Source organism: Lissotriton helveticus, chromosome 10 (assembly GCF_964261635.1).
Source record: "Lissotriton helveticus chromosome 10, aLisHel1.1, whole genome shotgun sequence".
NCBI lineage: Eukaryota > Metazoa > Chordata > Amphibia > Caudata > Salamandridae > Lissotriton > Lissotriton helveticus.
Window position 1 is genome coordinate 912,985,344 of NC_136071.1, and position 25,033 is coordinate 913,010,376.

The following is a 25,033-nucleotide window of genomic DNA, read 5'->3' on the forward strand; positions in this document are numbered from 1 at the left end:
TTTTACAAACATTTAAAAAAATCTTCTTCATTATTTTCATATGCACCCCAAAAAATTGCCTATGCAAAAATACCAACTCACCTGAAAAAAAAGAATATAATTCCTCAAATTGTATAATTCAGAAGGCAGGTTGTTGCTTTTCAGCACCAAACACTGTAAAAAAGAAAATAATACAATTTAATTAACTTATTACAGACTTATTTCTTACACAACATAGAGCCATTATAGCAAAGAACAAGCATAACAGATAAATTCCCCAAGATTCTCTACAATAAGATACAAAATGTCTCATTTATGAAACCATTGTGCCACAGATATATCACTTTTTCCCATGTTAAAACTCATGCACCAGCAACACAAGGCCTTCATAACTAAAAGCCCATGTGACGGAGAACAAGTGCATAGACAGAAAATACAGGGCCAACCATGGGCATATGCAAGCAGTACACCTGCACAGGACCACCAAACCCCAGGAGCCACCATATTAATATATATTCTTAATATAATAATCCTCTAAGGATGCATACATATTTGCGTAGCGGACCATGGCAGCAATTTGGCGTGCTCTGCCTCTGTTCCACTTCCAAACACCTTGATCCACCCCCCCCCTCTTCAGTGGGCTGCACGCTCCACCCCGCCCAAATCCCCTGTTACAGAGCCCCCTACCTACGCTCCCTGCCCAGGGCTGCCATGACCCTATACCCGCCCCTGGAAAATGTATAAGACACAGCAACAGTAAAAATCAAAGAATAGGCAACATGCAGAAAAACTGCACAGTAGATAAAGAAACGAGGGGCATATTATCAAGGGGGTTTATCTCCACTTGTTTGGCTTTAAAAGCCAAGAAAGCGGAGATAAAATTATCTACCTATTACGTAGCTGTCACTAACACCAGTTAACGACAGCTAGTAGGAGATACCGACCATCTTGGACCCCACTTTGCATGTCAGTGATATTTATCACTAATGACATGTAAAGTGGGCGAACAGTTGGAAACATTTAATTTAATTTAGTTGGAAACAGTCGCTAACATCGCTATCTCATATTATCAACTTATGGAGATATTCGTGCTAGGCGCGAATATCTCCAAAAACTAACACCTGCCCTGAGCAGTTCTTAGCCATGTTATCCAATGGGAGGTGGATAACATGGCTAAGAGCATTAGCTCGGTAATCCATAAATATCGCGGACTTTTCAGCGATATTCATGCATTGCGGCCGTTTTTTATCGCATTTGCGATAAACCTTAGTAATACCAAGGTTTATCTGCGATAAAAATTGCCGCAGCGGTACATTTTTGTCTCTAACCAAGCAATAGCGATAATTATCGCTATTGCTTGGTAATATCCCCCATATGTTTAAGATAACCCCATTAAAAAACATGTAGTAATTTTTTTAATCTGCCATGCATCTAGCCCTCCACGACCGCTTTGCAAACTCCTGCTTTAAACCTTTACATTTCATTTTTAAACCATACGCACGTTTTTTTTCAAAGCTGCATATTAAACGCCTAAACATGTATTTAGTCGTCCACATGCAGGCACTTTCAATTACATGACTTATTTAAGTGGAATCCCTGTAATGTTGCATATCTTTCCAAAAATACACCAGTGCCTATTATTATAACGATTTTTTTCATTCTTCATCAGTGATATTATTTTTTACATATAATGAAAATCACTATGACTTTTTAAACGACAAAGCTTACGCGGTAAAAATCACTCTGCATTTGCTTCCCTTTAAGAATGTACTTTATCTACCCCACGCATGTGAACCTTAATGTTTTCATCTGGCAGCGAATTCCGGCCTTGAATTACAAGACATGAACAACAGCCTTATTGTCACAAAAAGAAGTAGCATCTGTTCGCGAACATATCTTTCACTTAGCTAATATTCACAGACAACACCATTCCTTATAAAAGAGTGGCCTTCCTTTACAATTTGCTGAGGTGACTCCCTTAATATTAAACGCATCCTCCACTTCAAGACAGGCTATTTTTTTTATACCTACTAAGCAATGATTTAGTGACCGGACTGCCAAAAATTATATCCAGTCATTCTGCTACTCTTCACTCCATGCTCTGCGACCTATTTCTGTGGACTTCCTGTTGAACTGCCAGTGCTCCGACATTTGTGTTCCCATCTCGTTTATTTCAAAATACATGTCCCTCCTGTCTTCGCAAACAAGCCGGAACACTTAGAACCAAATGTGTACAACTCGACAGGCTATACGTTCCATACGTTGACTCGATAAGAGAGATGTTTTTGTACGACTTGAGTTATGATCGAACGACCGATGGAATGAGGAAAGAGGGGTCTGAACATGGTGCCTCTTTGTTTACGACGAACAAGCATAGATATAACACTCCCTTACTTAGAAACGACTCACTCTCTGAACCCAACACTGATTTGCGAACGATCCAACACATTACATACATGCACCTCTCGCCATTTTGTCGGTTTTGGCGCGCTTTTTTCCCCTTACACAATAGCATAACATAAACGTGATAGTGCTTCGCATGCAGAGAGCTCATTGATAAAGACATAGGGGCAGATTTATGAAGGCCTTGCGTCGCCGGTGCGTCACTTTTTCCCATGTTAAAAATGACGCACCGGCGGCGCAAGGCCTTCATAAATCTGCCCCATATTGTCTAACCACTATCACCGTCGCAGTTCCGCTTCACTCAGTGTTAATCACTGCTCCCACGCTTCCACAGACCAGACGCTATGTCGTATTTCACTCTTTATCACGCTTTAATCTCCACAATAACAAACACTTCTCCGCCAGCCACCAGACAACACAGTGCAGATGCAGAGGCACTAAGTAGTGAAATACAACATACCCTCTGCTCTATGGAAGCAACCGAGCGGTAATTCTGAAAGAAAACATTCACTAGCGCTTCAAAAAAGCATTTCAATTATATAAATAGTTTTTTGAAAACGTTCCAACTACTTTGATGCGACTATCTGTGTGTGCCTCCACAGCAAAGTTCCTCAACCCGGACTGAAGGCAGACACAGACAGACACACACACAATAAGATAACACAGGGCAACGGAGACGGAAAACAGAAGGCAGATGAAAATGCAGTCAAACAGCAGGAGTGACAGAGATATTTTTATGTTCAGTTTGATACCTCAAATTACAAACACATTTACTGCACAAATCTGTGTACAACCTCATGGTCAGAACTTTTCATTTTATTTTACTCGACCACCTCCCCCTCTCACCCCACCAGTACAAGCCGCGGCCACAAACTACAATGTAATTTTGTCATCTGTCAGAAAGTTTAAGAATTCATTAAGCATTACCACTTTTTCAAGACGGTATCACATGTAATATACCAACTTTTGATTTTATTTCACTCAACCACCTGCCCCTCTCAACCTACACCCACCAATGCAGGCCGCGTCCTGAAACCGCACTCTAATTTTCTCGTGTGACAGAAAGTTTAAAAAATGTTCACGACGGTATCACATGTAATTTACCATTTCTCTCTCTATCTGCATTATCTGTCTCTCTGCTAATATCATTTTTTCACTTCATAAACAACTTCTCTCATTATATATAAAAGCTTCAAAATCACACAAATAATTACTCTTTATATTACACATATTTTATACTTCATATTTCACATTTAAATTAAAAATAGTTTTAGAAATACGACACATTATGACAGCCAAAAATGAGTTTAGTTTCAAACTATGAGGAAAATCAATCATTGTTTGTGAGTAAACCATATTTTACGGTACATGACAAAACAAACAGTTACAGACTTACCTTTACCAATGCTTTGTACGATGTACAACAGTGACAGTCACAAAATAGATATTCGTTTGACGGAAGTCTCAATTATGCTGCTATCACTGCAACCAAAATTCAATGGCACAGATATACAGTCAATACAGACTCTTATATGTCTCTTCAGCCAATCATATTTCCTCCCGCAAAATTTTGTATTCAAATTTACATTTCAGTTGGTTGTCCCTCACAATATTTTCAATGTCACATAAAAGTCACCCATGACCCACTGCCATCTCTGGCTGTTTCCATGGTAACACCTCATTCTGCACCTGGCTGAAGGCACAGGTCAAAAGTTCATATCTCAACGTTCTACAGCAAACTAACAACACTGTTTTCCCTCCAGAAACACCTGCCTATCCACAGCTCTGTTACATGTCATGTCAAACAGAATCTTCCTCTGCAACATCAGACTCTGCATCGGTACTTACTTAAGTAAGTAAGTAAATCGTTTATTGTGATGATTATTTAAAATCTTACAATATTACACATCTCAGACAGTACTTACTTATAAATGCAGAAAAAACTCAATTAACACAAGGGCTCTTTTCAGAGCCACCTTATATCAAACCACTCAAACTTCTGTTTTATCTCCATTTTCACACTCTTGTAAATAGGTGTGCGCGTCCGAGTGCGCGCACCCCGCAACTTTATAAAAAAAAATATATATATATATATATTTTCGCGTTTAAGGGCCTTACTGCACACCCTGAGAGAACCTACGCAGCAAAACAATCTCTACCTTCTCCCCTTTCCATGTTCCAACGCTTTGAAATGATAATATATTTACTCGCGCGCACCCCGCAACTTAAAAAAAATATATATATATATATATATTTTCGCGTTTAAGGGCCTTACTGCACACCCTGAGAGAACCTACACAGCAAAACAATCTCTACCTTCTCCCCTTTCCATGTTCTAACGCTTTGAAACGAGAATATATTTACTAGCGCACACCCCGCAAATTGTTTTTTAAAAAATATATATATTTTTTCGCGTTTAAGGGCCTTACTGCACACCCTGAGAAAACCTACGCAGCAAAACAATTTCTACCTTCTCCCCTTTCCATGTTCTAACGCTTTGAAATGAGAATATATTTACTCGCTCGCACCCCGCAACTTTTAAAAAAAAATATATATTTTCGCGTTTAAGGGCCTTACTGCACACCCTGAGAAAACCTACGCCGCAAAACAATATCTACCTTCTCCCCTTTCCATGTTCCAACGCTTTGAAACGAGAATATATTTACTCGCGCGCACCCCGCAAATTTAAAAAAAAATATATATATATATATTTTCGCGTTTAAGGGCCTTACTGCACACCCTGAGAAAACCTACGCAGCAAAACAATCTCTACCTTCTCCCCTTTCCATGTTCTAACGCTTTGAAATGAGAATATATTTACTCGCGCGCACCCCGCAATTTAAAAAAAAAAAAATATATATATATATATATTCGCGTTTAAGGGCCTTACTGCACACCCTGAGAAAACCTACGCAGCAAAACAATCTCTACCTTCTCCCCTTTCCATGTTCTAACGCTTTGAAATGAGAATATATTTACTCGCGCGCACCCCACAACTTTTTTCGGAAAAAAAAAATATATATATATTTTCGCGTTTAAGGGCCTTACTGCACACACTGAGAAAACCTACGCAGCAAAACAATCTCTACCTTCTCCCCTTTCCATGTTCCAATGCTTTGAAATGACAATATATTTACTCGCAGTGACAAAATGGCGGTCAACACTTCCTGATTTCCTTCGAATCGAACGTTAACAGACGTCACGCAGCAACAAAAAAAATTCCGCTCGCGCGCAGCCGCTTGAGTGCGCGCACCCGTCCGCGCTTATAGATATATAATTGACTTTAACTTTAATTTTCTCAGCAACTACTGAACGGATTTACACCATTCCACAAAAAGCGTAATCTGCGAGCCGGACTCTACAGTTTTGCCAAATTTCTTATAAATCCATTCAGCCGTTCGACCTGTAGCCGTGTCTAAAAGTCCTATGGAAAATAACATGGAGAAAACACGTTTTGGGACCCCCCTTTTATCTCAGCCCCCACTTCACCAATACCCCCCAAATTTTCAGGGAAGGAGCGCAGTGGACCGAGCCTCTTCTTTGAGAAATTCGCAAAGATTCATCCACCAGGGCCAAAGTTAATCCAATTAGAATGTTGACGATTTCCTATGGAAACTAGGTCCTAACTATAACTACCTACTGGCGACCGCCAGTAGGTAATATATATATATATATATATATTCACTGAAAAAACCATAGGTTATAGACCATATATAGTTAGGAATTAGCATTTACAAAACCTTGAAAATTCACTGAAAAAACCATGGGTTATAGACCATATATAGTTAGGAATTAGCATTTACAAAACCTTATTTTACTCACACAAAACCATTGAAATTCCATATATAGTTAGTTGCACTAACTATATATCGCACACCCGCAATCCACTGCTGATGATGTCACATATTACATCATTCATGACATGGTCAGTGACATCACTGATGACATCACTGATGACATCTCAAATGACATCACTGATGACATCACTGATGGAATTTCAATGGTTTTGTGTGAGTAAAATAAGGTTTTGTAAATGCTAATTCCTAACTATATATGGTCTATAACCTATGGTTTTTTCAGTGAATTTCAGTGGTTTTTTATTAGCAAATATCAAAAGCTTTAAAATGTCAAGTACGTGGTAGGTAAAAACATTTTTCGTGTTTATGCACGCTGATGTGCTTTGAACGCTGCCCCCCCCCTCTTTTCTTTTAGGAGTATTCTCTCTTTGCAGATAGTGAAGGGTAGGTAACGCAGGCCTTTGCCCCCATTGTAATCCGTCATGCCTGCTTCCCTCTCCATTTGATTGATTGTTATCCAAGCATTTACTGTTTTGGAATTGGTTCTCTTTGGTTCATTCTCTATTTACAAACAAGCACAGAGTCGCAATACTCTGTTTAGTCTTTGCAGATAGTGAAAAATCGTTAGAAAAAACAAAAGGAATCAAGCAAAATCAGTAGGCCACTAATGGGATCTCTTTTTGACCTCGCTAAAATAGAAACATTAGGAACAACCCCTCATGAGAAATATGAAACTAGTGAGAGGAACCGAGCTCGACGCCATGATGGCTGCAAGACAGCTCGGCTCCGCCGCCCACCCCGCCCAAAATAACGACAAACCCTATGCAAATATTATAAATATATGCAACACACCAGCAAAGTAACAGGGTAAAACGTTTTATTAAATAACTATTTACATGGCAGCCTGCTGCAACATCGATCCAAATGCATGCCGCCGTTCCCGGGATTTCTCCCCGACTACTCTGCGGCCTACGAGATGGAGAGGCCGGGGCGTTGACTAGGCGGGGCCTCCTGCCGCAACCACAGCGCCAACGATCGCTGCTTACGGAGGGGAGCCTTGCCGGTGAGACCACTGATCTGAAGAACCGCTGCCTGCGGTGCCTCCCTGAGCCGCTTGACGGAGGCCCCCGAGGGGCGGTGTGGTGGCGCGGACTCGGAGGGGGCGCTTGGCTCCTGCCCCCTCCCCAAGTCTTGTTGCCCTGGTGTGGCCTGAGATCGCCCCCGACATAGGCGGCCGGCTCCCGGGGTCAGGCGGAACTTTTTGCCTTTTGGTGACTCTTCCATTCTGGACCTTGTCCCACAATCCGTTTGACCTGAAGACACGTCCTGCGGTGCCCTGGTCCGACCATCACATATACCTGCGCCAGGAGACGGCGTGGGGTGCACTGGAAGGGAGAGGCGGCGCGAACGAGCCTCCCCCACCTCCCCAGGTGGAGGTTTCTCAGCTGCACCCCAGCGCTTCACTCGGCCAGCTGAATTGCGCCCGCTCTTGCGGCACAGTGCCTCGCTCGGCCAGCTGAGTTGCGCCTGCTCTTGCTATTACAGCGTCTCACCCGCCATCCGGCTGAATTGCACCCACTCTTGTGGTACAGCGACAGGCGGCTGCCACGGAGCTCACGAAATGGCGGTCGGCTCCACAGACTTGGGCCTGGCCTGCAAGGATGGCTCTGGGCAACCCTGGAACTCGGACGCTTGACTGCTAGGGCATGGGCCCCATTCCCAAAAGCGTCCCCTCAGCCTTGAAGATTCTACAAGAGTCACCGGGGCCCCTGACTCCCGCAGACTTCCGGTGGGGAGCGACTGCCATGATTGCTCGCGGAATGGCCACGACGTAGCCACGGGGTGCTCTCATGCTGACGCCAGCTTCAGTCTGAAACATCCAGAAACACTGTAGACTACCAATTCGATCAGTTCCGGTGGAGCCCCAACGTGACCCGGTAGAGAAGAACTTGCCCTCCCCTCTTTGACTGATGGTTCTTGTTGCCTGTCCCTTCTGTTGTCATTTAACGGAACTTTTTGGACTGCTGAAAGGGGTTCTGTTCCGACCGCTGGTTGGTGGAGACATTTTGACTATATTCTGGACCTTCCCGGCCTCGCCCAAAATGGCGTCGGTATAAATGAGACTCGCAACTCCTTGATGTGTACTGGTTGCTCAGCCTTGATATCCCGAGATATGTATGCAGTTTTGGAGCACATGGCGGGCGGGGACGGGTACTGATTGAACATTTGCACATCCCTATTGATATTAAGTTCTGATGTATTATTCATTACTGTACTATTGAAAGTTCGAATTAACGTTACTCATGGTACTTGCCCACAAATGTATATCTAGATAATTTCATTGTAACTGGTCCTGTCGTACTTTCATTATAAAATTAACGTCCACCGATTCCGCAACTGTTAGACACCTTAATTCCTGCAACCTAATGGCCCGCCCGTTACGTTTTTCTACAGTGTAAAGGTCCCCATATCATATAAGATTCCAGTTTGCGCTGTGGCCGGCCCACGTGGTTGTAGGCCCGTATTTGTATACTGACATTTTTGCAAAAAAAGAGTTTTCGAAGGAAGTATGGAATCAGCGTCATAACGATCGTCTAGGTTAGTAGGATTTTAGAATAATGGCTGTTATTCCCAAACAATAGAAGACAGATAATGCAGACCCTTTGCCTGAATTTTGGATTGATTGAAATTTGTATCCGTCACACCTGCCCTTTTTCCAGAATTGTTAGAAAATGGTCGACCGTAGCTTAAGGTATCTGCCGAATGTAAGGTGTGGTATTTTGTCCCATAAAATAAGACTAATTGAGAAACAAATACACGAAGAGGGAACTCGAATTTAGAGACAAACAAAATGAAACCTTTTTTGGCATCATAAGAAGGGGAGGATATGTTACACAGAAAAATAATGCGAAAGGGATAGCCAAGATCTGTTGTATCACACGTTCCTGCAGCTAGTCTGATACATGGTAAGTAGAAGCTTTTTCGTGTTTGCGCGCGCTGACATCCTCTGAATGCTGTATCCCCCCCCTTTCTTTTCTCCTCTGTAGGTTACATCGGAGTTCCGACTGAAGAATGGAGTGGACATGGACCGCACCGTGGTCCATGTAGGGAAAGACATAGACAAGCGCTGTGAGATATTGCATGGAGTGCAGACCATCACTGTGAACGTGAAAAATTGTATGGTGTAACTGTGCGTACATGCCCTGATGGTATGGTATGAATGTGTATGTATTACATATGCCCGACCGATAAACGTTCTGTTTGCGCAACTGCCGCGTTAGAAAACAACATCGTGACGCGTCGCGTAACCGCGATGTATCGCGTTGTCGCGTAATGCGTCATATGACGCGCCGCGTTAGCGCACCCGGAAGTGCTCCGGTGCGCGAGGCGCGAAGCGCAGCTTCCCGGAAGCGATCCGGGGCGTGGCGCGGAGCGCGTAACGAAAGCATAACAAGTCATGTGACCTGTTAATAAAACTTTTCATTGGTTCATTTCACTTTTGGGTTCCTAATGATGTAAGGCTAGGTCATGTGACCTAAAAATAACACTTTTCATTGGTTTAGAACTATTTTTTGTCCCAAATGATGAAAACCCCTCCTTGTTTCCTCACTCTGACTTTCATCTTTGTGAGAGGAAGACCTTTTTTCATCACTTAGCAATGGCAAGTGTTGTAGCTTCAGCTGGTGCATCCCCACCACCACCACCACCTCCTAGGAAGAGAGTACCACCTCCTCAGGTGGTGGTTGAGCAAGAGGTGCCCCCCCCCACCTTCTTGTTGCCTGATTCGGCCAGCTCAATCGATCGAGCATGAGACTCTGTTGTGATCTGAAGAACCGCTGCCTGCGGTGCCTCCCAGAACCGCTTGACGGAGGCCCCCGAGGGGCGGTGTGGTGGCGCGGACTGGGAGGGGGCGCTTGGCTCCTGCCCCCTCCCCAAGTCTAGCTCGGCCAGCTGAGTTGCACCCACTCTTGCGGCCTACGACATGGAGAGGCCGGGGCGTTGACTAGGCGGGGCCTCCGGCCGCAACCACAGCGCCAACGATCGCTGCTGACGGAGGGGAGCCTTGCCGGTGAGAGCCACTGATCTGAAGAACCGCTGCCTGCAGTGCCTCCCTGAACCGCTTGACGGAGGCCCCCGAGGGGCGGTGTGGTGGCGCGGACTGGGAGGGGGCGCTTGGCTCCTGCCCCCTCCCCAAGTCTCGCTCGGCCAGCTGAGTTGCGCCCACTCTTGCGGCCTACGACATGGAGAGGCCGGGGCGTTGACTAGGCGGGGCCTCCGGCCGCAACCACAGCGCCGACGATCGCTGCTGACGGAGGGGAGCCTTGCCGGTGAGAGCCACTGATCTGAAGAACCGGTGCCTCCCTGAACCACTTGACGGAGGCCCCCGAGGGGCGGTGTGGTGGCGCGGACTGGGAGGGGGCGCTTGGCTCCTGCCCCCTCCCCAAGTCTTGTTGCCCTGGTGTGGCCTGAGATCGCCCCCGACATAGGCGGCCGGCTCCCGGGGTCCGGCGGAACTTTTTGCCTTTTGGTGACTCGACGTTCTAGTTACTTAGCCTTGACGTTATGGGGGATGTATGCGGTCTTTGTGCACATGGCGGGCGGGGAAGGGTACTGACTAGGAATACGGACAACCCTATTGATGTCGATTTTTCATTATTGATTATTGTATTAATAAAGCTTCGAAATAATGTTACCCATGATACTCGCCCATGGTGTGCGTATGGACGATTTTATTGTAACTGATCCTGTTATACTTTCAATTATAAAATCAACCTTCACTGATCCTGCAACCGTTTGTCACGTTTAGTTTTTTCAATTAAATGGCTCGCTTGTTACATACTCCTATACCCCTGGCTTTTGACCCTTTCCTACGCGCGGTCTGTACTACCGCCCTCGGGCGATCTATGTAATGAACAGACTACCATTGCCGAATCACAAGGGAATGCATCTCAGAGAGAAGTCAAGTACGTGGTAGATAAAAACATTTTCGTGTTTATGCACGCTGATGTGCTTTGAACGCTGCCCCCCCCCCTCATCACTTAGATTACCACCGCCCGTTGCACAAAAGCGTACCGGGCGCTCCCCACGCAAAAAAAACTATATATATTTTTTAATTCTTTATTTTTTTGCCCCGCGGGGCCCTTTTAAAGCCTCCACATCAAACCTAGGGGGTCAGGGAGGATCTACTATGCCCCCTTATGGTCATTTCCCCCTTTGTTTTGGCCTCCTCTTGTCCCTCGATCCTACCGAGAGACAAGATGGCGGCCGCTCCGGACTGTTTAGAATGTTGACAGACACCAGAGAGCCAATCAGCTTCGCTTCGCGAAGTTCCGTTGCGCGTCAAGTACGCGAACCGGAGCGCTACCCGGAGCGCTGTTACAGATATATATATTTTTTTGAACGTTAATTTATCAAAATCCACTGGAGCACATATATTGAGACCTAGCAAAGGCACATCGGGCTACCAGTCCCTACAATTTTGCCAAGTTTCGTGCAAATCCATTCAGCCGTTCGAGCTAAAAGTGAGGCCAACCGCCCTATGGAAATTAACATGGGAAAAACGCGTTTTGGGACCCCCCTTTTTTCTCGTCCCCCCCCTTGACGAAACCCCCCCAAATTTTCAGGGGCTGCTCAGAAACAAAATGTTCCATTTTCCTGAAAGTTTCAGCCAATTCCGTCCACAAACGGCAAAGTTATTAGACATAGAATTTTCAAAAATCCCATAGAGAAAAAATCCTAACTATATATACCTACTGGCGACCGCCAGTAGGTAATATATATATATATATATATATATATATATATATATATATATATATAATCTTCGCCAAGGGGTGCTTAGAATATCTGTAAAGGGTTTTTTCATAATTTTAATGTTTCATCTACTTAATTATTTTTTTTAAAATTAATTTTGGACTTACTTTGTAAAATTGTGATTGTATGTGGTGTTGTTTTTTAAAAACTGGGAAGTACACATTTTTGTTTATTTAAAAAAAGTGAGGTTGAAAGAATGTCAGCTGCAGGATGACCATGTTCTATAATTGCATTAATAACAATACATTACATTCATTTACCCGCTCCATCTTTTTTTGACTTTTTCATTGATTTTCATTTAGATAGCAAAAAATATATTCTTTTAGATTTTTTCTGTATTTAATGATTTACAATAGTTTATCATTCATATACGCTTCAAATTTATGCAGCGAATTCATTCAAATATGCATTCTTTAACTTCTATTGTTTTCATCTTATGTATCCATATATCAAATTGCAAAAGTTTTCTAGCTTTCCAATGTTCAGTTATGGCAGGACAAGCAATTAATACAGCAATAAAAAGTTGTTTCTTCAAGTTTTTCATCGTAATGCTAGGATTCCTGGAGCATCCCAAAAATACTCACGGTTTGTTTGGAATAATACATGAATGGAAAATATTATTTACATCAGTGAAATTAGGATGCTATAGAGGTTTTGTTGAAAGGGTAAGCAGGTAAAAAAAACAAATGTGCACGATTTCTTATATGTACCACTGGGAAAACTGTCCTCACATGGTCTGTTACCCTCTAATATCTTTAGATTTCAAACTACAGCTTATTTATGCCTGCAGAGAGGTTTGCTTGGCTGCTGCCTTGCTGCTTGGCTTCAACACTTGTTTAAAATATATTTTAGGGTGTGCCCACACCGTCTCCATGGGTTCATATTTCGTATTAGGTAAGTGTGCCCCTTTTTGTTCCTCAGATGAATTGAAGCCACTCAGAGATGCCCTGTGCAATGACTGGCCATGCCCTCCTCTCAACTCCCCCCACAGCATCTGGCCTTTGTGGAAGCTCGCGTAGCACTGTGTTACTATGGGGATGAAGATTGAGCAGTAGAAGTTGCAGGAGTATCACATCACCTCACATGAGGGTGCACTGGGTCCCATGAGAATACAGCGGTACTTCATTGTAGGCCACACTGGGTCCCGCATGTTTACTGCAGATGAATTAAAAAAATATATATTATGCGCCTTGGGCCCTCTGGGTCCCTCCAACAAGTGCCTAGCTTCAGGGTGTTCCCTACCCCCTTATACCCAATTAACAAAAGATGCTTTTTCCGGACATGTGGACTGAGCCCCAAGTTCTGTAATGGCAGTTGCAACATTGTATTCTGAGTTGCAGCCAGCCAATCAAATCGATTGGTATCTTGAGACCGGTCCCACTGTACCAAAGTTGCTGATGGAAGAAAAGGTTCCCTCCGAGAGGACACTTAAAAAAAATATTTAATACTGTGCGATTCCTGCATGACAAACCTTTTAGCATCTTTAAGCCCAACCCTAGCAGCTCTTTAAAAGCAAGTTTCTCAAATGGCTTCATGGATTGTGAGCAAATCACAAACTGCACACTTTCTGAATAAAATTCAAGTTTTTTGCAAATTTGGTGTAGTTCCATTCAGCAGGTTGGGGTGGATGAACTTTATTTTTTTGGAAAGATTTGTACAGATTCCTCAAATGGTGACGAAGTTACTAGCAAACCAAAAAAACTGTCCTATGGAGACTCTGTCCTACGCCAAAACCCAGTACATAAAATGCAGGTGCCCCTTGCAAAACCAGGTCTTTTTGTGATAGTTAGGGGGTACCTGTGTCTTTGTTACCGGGCTTGGCGGCCATGTAGGGAAACCTACCAATCCCAGACATTTCTAAAAACTAGATACTCGGGGGGAGCCCAGGGAGGTGTGACTTGCATGGATTTCCCCAACGTTTTCTTACCCAGAATCCCCTGCAGACCTTAAAATTAGCTAAGAAAAAATCAAATTCTCCTCACAATTCTGTGTGGGAAAGTTGTAGAATCACTGGGTGGACACAAATATCCTACCACCCAGCAATCCCCCAGGTTTCCTGATACAAATGGTACTCACTTGTGTGGGCGGGCCAAGTACTTGTGGCAGGGAAGAGCCCAGAACATATTGAGGCGACATCAAAATTATCACAAAACGACCTGGTTTTGCAAAGGCAGGCCCCTGCGTTTTTGGTCCCCGGCTAGAAGCTCATCCAGGGAAACCTACTAAACCCAGACATATCTGAAACCAGACACCTGAGAGAGTCCAGGGAGGTGTGACTTGCCCCCATCGTTTCCTTGCAAACCTAGAATTTAACTGCAAAAATCTATTTTTTCTCACATTTATGTGTGGGAAAGTTGTGGGATCACCGGACTGACACAAATTTCCTACCACCCAGCATTCCCCAAGGTCTCCCGATAAAAATGGTACCTCACTTGTGTGGGTTGGCAAGTACCCATGGCAGGGAAGGGTCCAAAACCTATTGTGGAGACATCAAAATTATCTAACACAAAACAACTAGATTTTGCGAGGGAGTCACCTGCGTTTTTGATCCTGGGTTTGGGTGCCATCTACGGAAACCTACCTTTCTGAAAACTAGACACCCGGTGGAGTTCACGGAGGTGTGACTTGCATCGATCTCCTAACGTTTTTCTACCCAGAATCCCCAGCAAACTTCAAATTTAGCTAAAAAAAAAAGCACATTTTCCTCACATTTCTCTCTGGGATCATGGCGCCAGCACAGATGTACTACCACTCAGCGTTCCCCTCAGTCTCCCGAGTAAAATGATACCTCACTTTTCAGAAATTTATAGTTTTTCGGGATCCATTATTGCCTTTTCTACCACTAACTAGAAGGAGATTGAAAGCACAAACAGTTTAAAAAATAGGCTATGTCCTAGTAAAATGCCAAAACTATGTAGAAAATGTTGGTCTTCTGACAAAAATCTGCCTGTTCCTGAATGCTGGGAAGATGGTGCTTTTAGCACTGCAAACCCTTTGTTGATACATATTGCAGGAAAAAAACTGCTGTATTTTGGCCAAATTCTCGGTCCCCTCCAAGCCCTCGATATCTTTAGAATCTGCAAGATGTTGGAAGAAAAAGAACTAAAATTTGGCGTGAATACCTTATGTAGTCAAAATGTTACAAGGGCCTAAGTGTGAACTACCCCAAATAGCCCAATAGCCCACAAAAAAGGCTTAGCACAAGGGGGGGGGGGGGGCGCTAGAAGGGATACCAGCAAAGGGGTTAACAAGTCTGTTTTCACACAATTGTTTTTACCAAAAACAAAAGGTCTTGGCTAGTGCCAGAATAATAAAAAACAAAACACTTTTATAGCAATGGTCTCAACAATGTGTTGTGGGAAAAGAAACCTAAACAAGCTGTCTTTCCATATAAAATGTCAGACATGAATATGTCAATTCATAATGTACTCTGTTATTATTAGCCATGTGTTAGGGATGTGATGTGTACTGCAGTTTGGTCATTTTTGTCTTTTTGGTCTTTCTAGTTATAACGGAGAGTGGGATTCAGCTCGAAAAGCTTTAGATGATGTTATATACAGAGCTCAGCTGGAGCTGTATCCGGAGCCATTGCTGGTAGGTTCACTATTTTTTGTTTTGCTCTATTACTTGGTATGCTAATTGTTAGAACTGGGGGGCTCTGGTTGGATGAGGTAGGTTCCTTAGTCCAAATCGGGACCCTTGCTTTTAGTCAGGGAAAGGAGGGACACTCTTAGATAACCCCTGCTCACCCCCTGGTAGCTTGGCACGAGCAGCCAGGCTTATCTCCAAGGCAATATTTGCAACCACACTTCCCAGTAACACAGTAATAACATCACAAATGGACACCACACTGGGTTTTATAAAAATAGCGGTATCTTTATCGAAAGGAATACAATAAGACCAAACGATAGAAATCCAACATATGCGTATTCGTAATCTTTCACTTTGCCGCTTATTAGGACAGCAATCACTTTGACGTTCTTGCGGTATTAATTAGCAATTCACAGTGATCTAATGCAATCCTAATGTAATGCTATGCCGTTCATAATGCAGTTCGTAATGTAGTAATAACACAGTCCTTAATGCACGTACTAATGCAGCTTGTAACACAGGAATAATGCGATTCGCAATGCAAGAATAATACGATTCGTAATGTAAGAATAATGTGATTTGTAATGCAAGAATCAGGCAGTTTGTAATGCAAGGAATAATGCGATTCGTAATGCAAGAATCAGGCAGTTTATAATGTAAGAATAATGCAATACACCTGTCATACGCTTAAAGGGGCGTCTCCGGTACTGCTGGGCAGGTATGGGCCGCTCAAGCAGCTCAGCGTGTCTAACGCGGTGCAGTGGTAGAGAGCTCGGAGCACTCCTGTACTCCTCCTGCACTCCTCCCCAGACCACACACGCTTGCGGCTCCTGACAGTCCTGAGTCCAAGCCATACCTGGTGGTGGTGCGCTGTCTGTCTGTCTGTATCTCTCTCTCTCTCTCTCTCTCTCTCTCTCTCTCTCTCTCTCTCTCTCTTTCTATTTCCCTCTCCCTATCTCTCTCTCTCTCTCTTTCTCTCTCTCTCTCTTTCTCTCTCTCTTTCTCTTTCTCTCTCTCTTCCTCTTTCCACTCATCGGACGTCCTGCTGGGCGGCCCGATGATGTTGCGGCTCTGGTGCTGGTGCGCTGTCTGTCTGAATGTCTCTCTCTCTCTCTCTCTCTCTCTCTCTCTCTCTCTCTCTCTCTCTCTCTCTCTCTCTTCTCTCTCTCTCTCTCTCTCTTTCTCTTTCTCTTTCTCTTTCTCTCTCTCTTTCTCTTTCTCTCTCTCTTTCTCTCGCTCTTTCTCTCGCTCTTTCTCTTTCCACTCATCGGACGTCCTGCTGGGCGGCCCGATGATGTTGCAGCTCTGTTAGGCGACGGTGTAGCCGGATGGGTTACGGCGCTGCCTTCTCCTTCGTTGTCGATCTTGGGCAGATTCCTCTCGGTGAACAACGATCACGATCCCTTTCAACTTGCAGCTTTCTTAGCTTCAAGAAATATTTTAGCACGTTGCGGCTCAGGCCAGCGGCCGTGATCCTCACTCACAGACTCAGTTACGATGACGGCTCGGGCCACAAATAGCAATACAGCAGCGTGGACGATGTTTCACGCTGCGGGGGCAATGCGATCACGGGGCACCCCGATCACGGGGCACCCCGTAAACAGTACCACGGACCACACAGCAGTCTTCCTGAAATCCTGTAGCACGTTACAGCTCGTGGCGGTGATTCTTACTCACAGCCTCAGTTACAATGACGGCTCGGGCCACAAACAGCAATACAGCTGTGTGAACGATGTTTCACGCTGCGGGAGCAATGCGATCACGGGGCACCTCATAAATAGTACCACGGACCACACGGCAGTCTCAGGCGTGCAAAAGCACCACGCACCAAGTGTCGCTGAGACCAGGTTGCAAACTTTTATGTTCCTGAGTTTCCACAACAGGGGACCAGCTCTCCTCGGGCCCTTCGAGACACACTACTTCAGGACACCTCAAAGTCCTCACAAGCAGGGGGACACAGCACACAGCAAAGTCCCTTGTCCTCTCCTTAGTCAAACCAGCAAGGGCAGTCCTTCTCTGCAGTCTCTTCAGCTGTTCTTCTTTGGCAGAGGTTCCTCTTGAACACGAAGTAGTTTCAATCCTTTTTCAGTATGGATTTCAGTTTTGAGTTCAGGGGTTTCAGCTCTTACATTTATACCCCTAAATGCCTTTGAAGTGTTTGTGTTCAGGGGGCTGTGACCTCGGTCCAAACCAAACCTAGGTGTCTTCCTGCCAGTGCACACCCTCCTCCTTTGATAATCAGGATCTGGGACCCAGAGGCTCAGCAGGAGGTGGAGCCATCCTTTAGTGGCAGCAACACAGCCCTCTTCACATCCAGGGGGCTACTCTTCCCCCCCATATCAAATGCAGGCCAGCCTGTAGCTGTCTCACCTTCTCCTCCCTGGGGTCAGGACACTTCCCAAACCCTGTCACATACAAACCCAGGTGGTCAATACACAAACAGGCAGAGGCACGCAGGATGATTTAAGACAAGAAACTAGCCACTTTTAAAAGCTGGGTTTCTAAACACACAATTCAAAAAACATCTTCACAAAAAGATGTTCATAAATTCGGAGTCCAGGCACATTTTACCCCATCTCTCCTTCTTATGCCTATGGGAAGATATGCTGGAAACATGGGACACAGCATTCCCCATTCTGTCCTATGGGCAAGATGGCCTTGCAACAGTGAAAAACGAATTTGGCAGTATTCCTCTGTTAGGACATGGTACACACCTCAGTACATGTCCTGCCTTTCACATACACTGCACCCTGCCCAGGGGAGGGGGGGGTACCTTGGGCCTACTCTAGGGGTGTCTGTGCATAGAAATGGAAGGTAAGGCCTGGCAAGTGGGTGCACTTGCCAGGACAACAAGGCAGTTAACAAACTGTGTCCAGGCACTGCAGTGGCAGGCCTGAGATCTCTTCTTAGGGCTACTTGTGTGGGTGGCACAATTAGTGCTGCAGGCCCACTAGTGGCATTTGCATTACCAGCCCTGGCACACACAGTGCACTTTACTAGAGACTTCACTAGCAACGCAAACATACCAATTATGGACAACCAATTACCATAGCACTTTATACAGGGAGCACTTGCAGCAGTGGCAAAGTGCCCAAAGCATCTAAGTCGGCCACATAATTTCAGAAAAAGGTCTAAGGCAAAAAGTTTAGGGAACTTTATCCAAAAAGGGCCAAGTTCAACACTAATTAACTGACTGCAAGGATGAGTGTGCTTTTTATCTTCTGAGGGTTTCATTTTGAGTTGTCCCTCCCCACATTCAAGTCTGTGGTCTGAAAGCTAAATGCAATATCCAAAGTCATTACTGCATCAAACCATAGAGCTGTCTAATGTAACTACAGTCACAGGAGAAAGAGGTAGATTCTAGTAGCGGCTCGCAGGAAATGAGAGTGGCTAGGCGGGGAAAGAGTGGGTAGCGGGGGACATAATAAAACAAAAATAACACTTTCCTCTTCTGCCATGATTGTGTTGCGTTGTGATTGGCCTGCGCACCGTGGATCTGCGCTCAGATGGGGCGTGGGGACCTGGGCATGTTCCCCACCAGGCTGTGTAATGCAGCCTGGTGGGGAACATGCTATGCGTGCATGACTGTTTGGCTGGTCCCAACCAACCAGCCATGTGCACTTAGTGTACACAAATCACTTCTCCCCCTGCACCGACCCTGCGAAAAATAAAATGATGATAACCATTTTACCATTTTATTTTCCTGTTGAAAGAGCAATGGGGCGACACTCCGCAGCCTTAGCAAAGGAACCGCCTCTGGTAGAATGCCTGCACAGTCAACATTACAACCTGAATTATTGTGTAATGCCTTAAATAAAAGTTGACATTGTCCCCAGGAGTTAAGTTACATTTTATCAACTTCTGAATGTGAATGGTGGAGTCAACCATGTACAGAAATGAATCTGGGACTTAATACATATAGCTCATGGCAGCAGGAACAATTGCCCACCAAACAATCTTAATGCTGGACACATTCTTGTATTTCCCTGATAGTGGAGTGCCTTACCTTGAGTTTTTTGCTGATGAAGCGAATGAGATTAAACATACTTTTGGACTGTGAACACTGAGTGGAGCACCTTGTATGGTTGTTGTCACTATTGGGGTACTGTGCACTTGGATCGCTCTGTAACACCCTCCAACAACTCCCCAGACATACTCCCACACATACCAATACCCTACCCCCAATAAGCTCATGTTCATCACTGCAGGTTCCGTCACTCATTGTCCGTACTAGGGCATAGGGCCCCAGACCTGGTGTGGGCCCATGATACCCATTTCATAAAGAGGGGCTGAGGAGTAACAAACTACAGCCTTAAAATCAACTGAGAGTCACATTTCCAAGGTGGTGTCCATTGAAGGTAATAAAGCAAGTGAATGCTGAGTAAATATCTACACCCATGTGGAGGAGGTGTGAAGAGACCTCATTGTTTGATTCACTTATTGATAGACTAACTGAATAACTGACCTAGGATTTTGATCATTGTTCACTACTGAGATGTTTCTTGATATGTAGATTTTAGATTCATTTTATGGAAATGAATTTGGAGTGGTAGGTAATCAAATCAGCCGCAGATTGTGATGGATACTGGCACACACCACTGTCAAAATACAGTTCAGTATTGTGCCATCCATTAGGACATCAGCAGGTAGCTCCTAGAGGTATTAGATGTCCTTACATCTTGGGGTTCTCCCTTCTTTGGTTACAGAAAGTCAATCATTATCCCTCTTGTGGCATATAGAAAATAATTGTATATCTGTTAATACATTCTAATGTCTTTCATTAACCATTAATTTACCAGTCCTCCCTGCTAAAAATAATTGTGTGCTATGCTAATGAAAACCTGCAAGGTATTAATAGCTCCTTGCCTCAACCTTCAAAGCCAGAGGTGAAATGACGTATTTGTACTTGTAAATGTCACAGAGCTGAAATTCTTACTTGCACTGTTGTCCTAGCAGATTGAGGCTGTGGCGCCCTATTTGAAAGTTTGTTTGCTCACTTGAAGTCCTCAGTCTTTATCTGATATCTTCTTGCTCAGATAAAGGTCTTGAGTGCAACACTGTTGATTCTTCCTATAATTTGACCTTGATTCTAACTTTTTTTGCCCCCCAAATGCTCACACAAAGGGCATTTACTTCTTCGATACCGCTGTTCAAGCTAGTTAAGGAAGTGATGTGCTATCACATGAGTGACATGTACCCTGTGAAGCTTCAAAGTGACTGCTATTGTGCGGCAGCTTAAGGCAAGTAGATCAGTGCCCAGTCCTACCAAAATAGACCAGTAGACTAGCCATGCTACTTTTGATGCCTTGTCACCCATTAAACACCAGACAAACTGCTTTCAACTGCATCTTAATAGGCCTGGCAATTTTCTTCAAAACCAGATATTACAAATGTAATTCTAACACTAGTATTGATAAACTCTTCCAACATTCATATGTTAATGTCTACCCCCTTGTTTTGTTAACACATCTAATACCTCTGGCAGTCTAAAACACCTTCTGAAACACCTAATCAGCCTAGAAAACTGGTTAAATATTCTTATTTTAAATATTTATTTGTCTGTAAATTATAACTCCAATGTTTGTCCTCATACAAGTGGAGAACTTGAATGTATTGCTGATATTGGGACTGCGACTCATGGACCCTCTAGTACCAGTTGTTATTCACTTTATATATGTTGGGTCCTACATTACTGAATAGAACAGTCAATAGACTCGTGGTTTTTTTCTGTCATGATTTTCTGTCATTGTGATTTGCTTAGGTAGGTAGAGGGCCCCCTTTTAAAAGTTATTTGCAGAATGCTAATATTGGAGTAGGTAGGCGATCTTCTGACAGAAGAAAGTGAGGGATCTGCATTCATTGCTTACCATTGTACATTGTCACAGAATCTAAGCGGCTCCCCGTAATGTAGATATATTTGTGTCATTGACTGCCCTCTTCCTACGGCTCTATTATACGGGAAAGGCATCAGGGTGACATTTTCTCTGCCAGTCTACTGCATGGCAGGCTTGTTGGCTCAGTGGACTAATCCACCAACTGTAGAGATCAGGGTCAGAAGTCAGTAAAGCCCCGGGTAAGGATGAGGTTAGGAACTAAATGGAAAAGGGTGCACTAGATAATTCACTTAGCTGATGACTTCTGCAGTTCACATTGAGAAACTAGATACTTTGGTACAATACAATAGTTCACAAGGAGATGTGAAGCCTGCCGAAAGCTAAAATCGTCTTTATCAGTGCTATACAATGGGATAACAACCTTGCTCCATGTACATGGGCAACCTGTATGAGCAACTTGGTACAAGGTTGGTACAAGGCTCAAATTGCTCACAATACCCTATAGACACTTTTAGACATACTCCCTGAACTAATCTTTCTAGCTCTTTTTCTAGACATCTTCAAATATGATTTTCAATACGGATATGAAAATATTTTAGCCACTCCCACATTACATCTTCATGGCCTAGTCATCCGGTTTCATGACCCACCAAGATCCAGAATCCTATAGCCAGGCCTTGTCTACTCTATGCACTGTCCAATAGGTTTCAATTTAATTCTGGTTTGAGCTCTTCAGTACCAGAGTAGTGCCAATGTACTGCTAACAAGTTTTACTCCATGTGAGATGCCATACTCCAGGCCCTAACCATTTACTCCTCCCTCTATCTGCTAGGGTTCAGATGCTTGGTTCTTTTTTGCCACTCACCCCTACAACACTATTGGTCACTGGTAATGTTCACAGCCTGTTACCAAGTTCTGACCCTGCCACTTCCCTCCTCTTTTTTTAGGTCTCCCTGTGTCAGTGCATGTGCTTTCACTTGCAAGAAATATTCTATTCAATAAGAGGTTTGGAGCTTCCCCCCTTTGTTTATCATTTGTTGCCTTCATTGTCACTCTTATTTGCTGTCTCCTAATTGGCCTACGTGAGCCGGCTTCACTTCCTCTTCTTTCGTGTGGAACATGGACCAAGTACTGATTGATTTCTTTATAGGTGCCGTTTTGCTGGTCGTGCTTATATTGAGGTATTTATTTTTCTGCCTCCCGCTCCATCGCTTGATCACATCGCCCCTCTTGCCCCGTCACTTGTTTCTTTTTCCTGAAGCACTCCATGAGAGTGCATGTTTTAGTCTGATATTTCCCTTGTTATGCTTCTAAACCCCATCACATATCTTTTTCAAGCCCAGAGTGCTTCTGTGCAAGCTGCGTGCTTCGCCTTACTGTCCAGCACATATTTCTGTGCCCTGACCCGTGCCCGTTTTGCTCTGCCTATCGCGTGCTTCTGTTTTTTAAAACAAAATATATATATAGTGCAGACTCTGCCAAAGGGCATTGGAGCGCTTTCTGTGACCATTGATTGCATTACAGAAGATCAGATTTGTGTATTAGGTATGGAGAGATTAAGTGATGTGCCCAGGATCACAGGATACTGAGCCAAAATCAGGACTTGAACCTGGTTCGCCAGTTCTAAAGTGGGCAGCCCTGGCCATAACACCATGTTCTTCAGTCACCTCCTCTGCTTTTACTACCTAGCCAGATCAATGAAATGTCTCTTTAATGGGTGTGCGAGACTCACCTCGTTTCCACATCCAATGCTCAAGTGAGTTTTTTGGCAAAGAAGGACGAAATGGCACGCCATTCACCTAAATTAGTTTGATGCATTACATCACTCAGAACTGAACATCATGCTGCTTCATGTGTGTTAGCGAGTCTTCTGCTGCAATAAAAACATATTCTCTGTGAAAACGTTCCACTGCTTTTTGGCACTAGCGGGCACATGCATCAAAGGAAATTGAATTCGCCAACGGTGCGAATCGCAAAATTCGGCCGTTTGCGAATGCAATTTCCATTTTTGGGATGCATCATGCATTTTGTTGTTCTTGCAATTTAAGAAATTGCGATTTCTTAAATTGCGATTGCATTTAAGGAATCTCAAATTGAGATTCCTTAAATGCAATGCATCACACTTTTAAAATTTGCGAACTCACAAATAAGGGGTGCAAATTACCATGAAGTTGACCTTCATGGTAATTTGCGAAAAATTTTAAAAATGCCCAAAAGTAAATTTTACAAAGTTCCATTTTACACACACACATGCCCTTGGGGCATGTGTGTATGAAAAATGTACTTAATGGCAAATTTCAGGGGTGCAACAGGGTGTCCTTTGGACCCCCCTGCACCCTTGAAATTGCATTCTCATTTTGCGATTCCTTAATTGCGATTCGCAAAATGAGAATGTCTTCCCATTCATTCCTATGGGCCTCTAGTCAGACAAAAACAGCATTCTCTCTCTCTCTCTCTCTCTCTCTCTCTCTCTCTCTCTCTCTCTCTCTCTCTCCTCTCTCTCTCTCTCTCTCTCTCTCTCTCTCTCTCTCTCTCTCTCTCTCTCTCTCTCTCTCTCTCTCTCTCTCTCTCTCGTTCGTTCGTTCGTTCATCACACGCTTTACACTCATTTATTCTCTTGGGAAAGTTTATCCAGAAGATGTGTTTCTCACAAAGAACGAACCAGCGCACATCACTGCTACGCTACATGCTGTACAGCCTCTGTGCCCAGTTTGAACAAGTAAATAAGTTTGCCCTCTGCTGAAAGATTCTTCCCACGATTGGTATTGTATAAGAGCTCAAATTGGCCAAGCGACATATATATTCAGATGTAAGCATGGTGTCAAACAAGATTGCTGATTTACAGGCTCTAAATGGCCCTCAATAGCCTTGCTTACGTAGTTTGTTCAGGTTCTGCTGGTTCTTGAAAAGGCTCCTTGCCCTAATTAATTTTTAGGCCTTTCCTCTAAACACACGTTTGTTTACCGTTACACGGTCACCCACATTCTTCACTGTGCTACTATTTAATAGACACGTCCACCAGTAATACATCTTTCCACCGCGTCGCTATTTAATCGCCGCGTCAGCTACTCACACATCCATGGGCGTGCCGTGATTTAATAGGCAAGGACATGTCAACTACTCTTACATCCTTCACAGTGTCGCTATTTAAATAGACATGCCAACTACTCATTAGAGCTTATTGTGCATGTTTGTTTGTGTACTGTGTAACCATTCGTCATTACATTAGTGATGTTCGATGCAGCAGACATCCCTTATTCCAATTGAGCAGGTGTTGGGAATAGTCATGGATGTAACTTCTAGGGCAAATGGAAAAGGCGGCGTTCTTAAGTCTTCTAGTTCCAGTTATGAGCAGCTCATGAAGTCCAGGTATGTTTCTTGGTCTATGTTAAGAGTAGTGCTGAATTTATAAAATGATAAACAAAAGGTGTCAGAATCCAGAGAAAAAAACAAAGTGGAAAATGCTCTTTCAATCAGCTGGGATGCTCGAGAGCTCTGTAATTAGTAGGGTAGGAGGGGTTTACAGGCCTTACCAGAATTTCGCCGCACACTAAAAATTGCACCTGGTCTTATGAAAAGTGTTAGTGACTGTTTTACCCCAAACATTGTACCTCC

General features: G+C 44.0%; 1 protein-coding gene across 6 annotated transcripts in view; it reads left to right on the forward strand.

The window, feature by feature from the left end:
• HYCC1 (hyccin PI4KA lipid kinase complex subunit 1) overlaps positions 1-25,033 on the forward strand; it is a 431,878-nt gene that overhangs the window by 361,747 nt on the left and 45,098 nt on the right. For all 6 annotated transcript variants that reach the window (XM_078663565.1, XM_078663562.1, XM_078663567.1 and 3 more), the window contains one exon: positions 15,500-15,587. In XM_078663565.1, the coding sequence (XP_078519691.1) occupies positions 15,500-15,587 (88 nt within the window). The remainder of the gene's footprint in view (positions 1-15,499; positions 15,588-25,033) is intronic.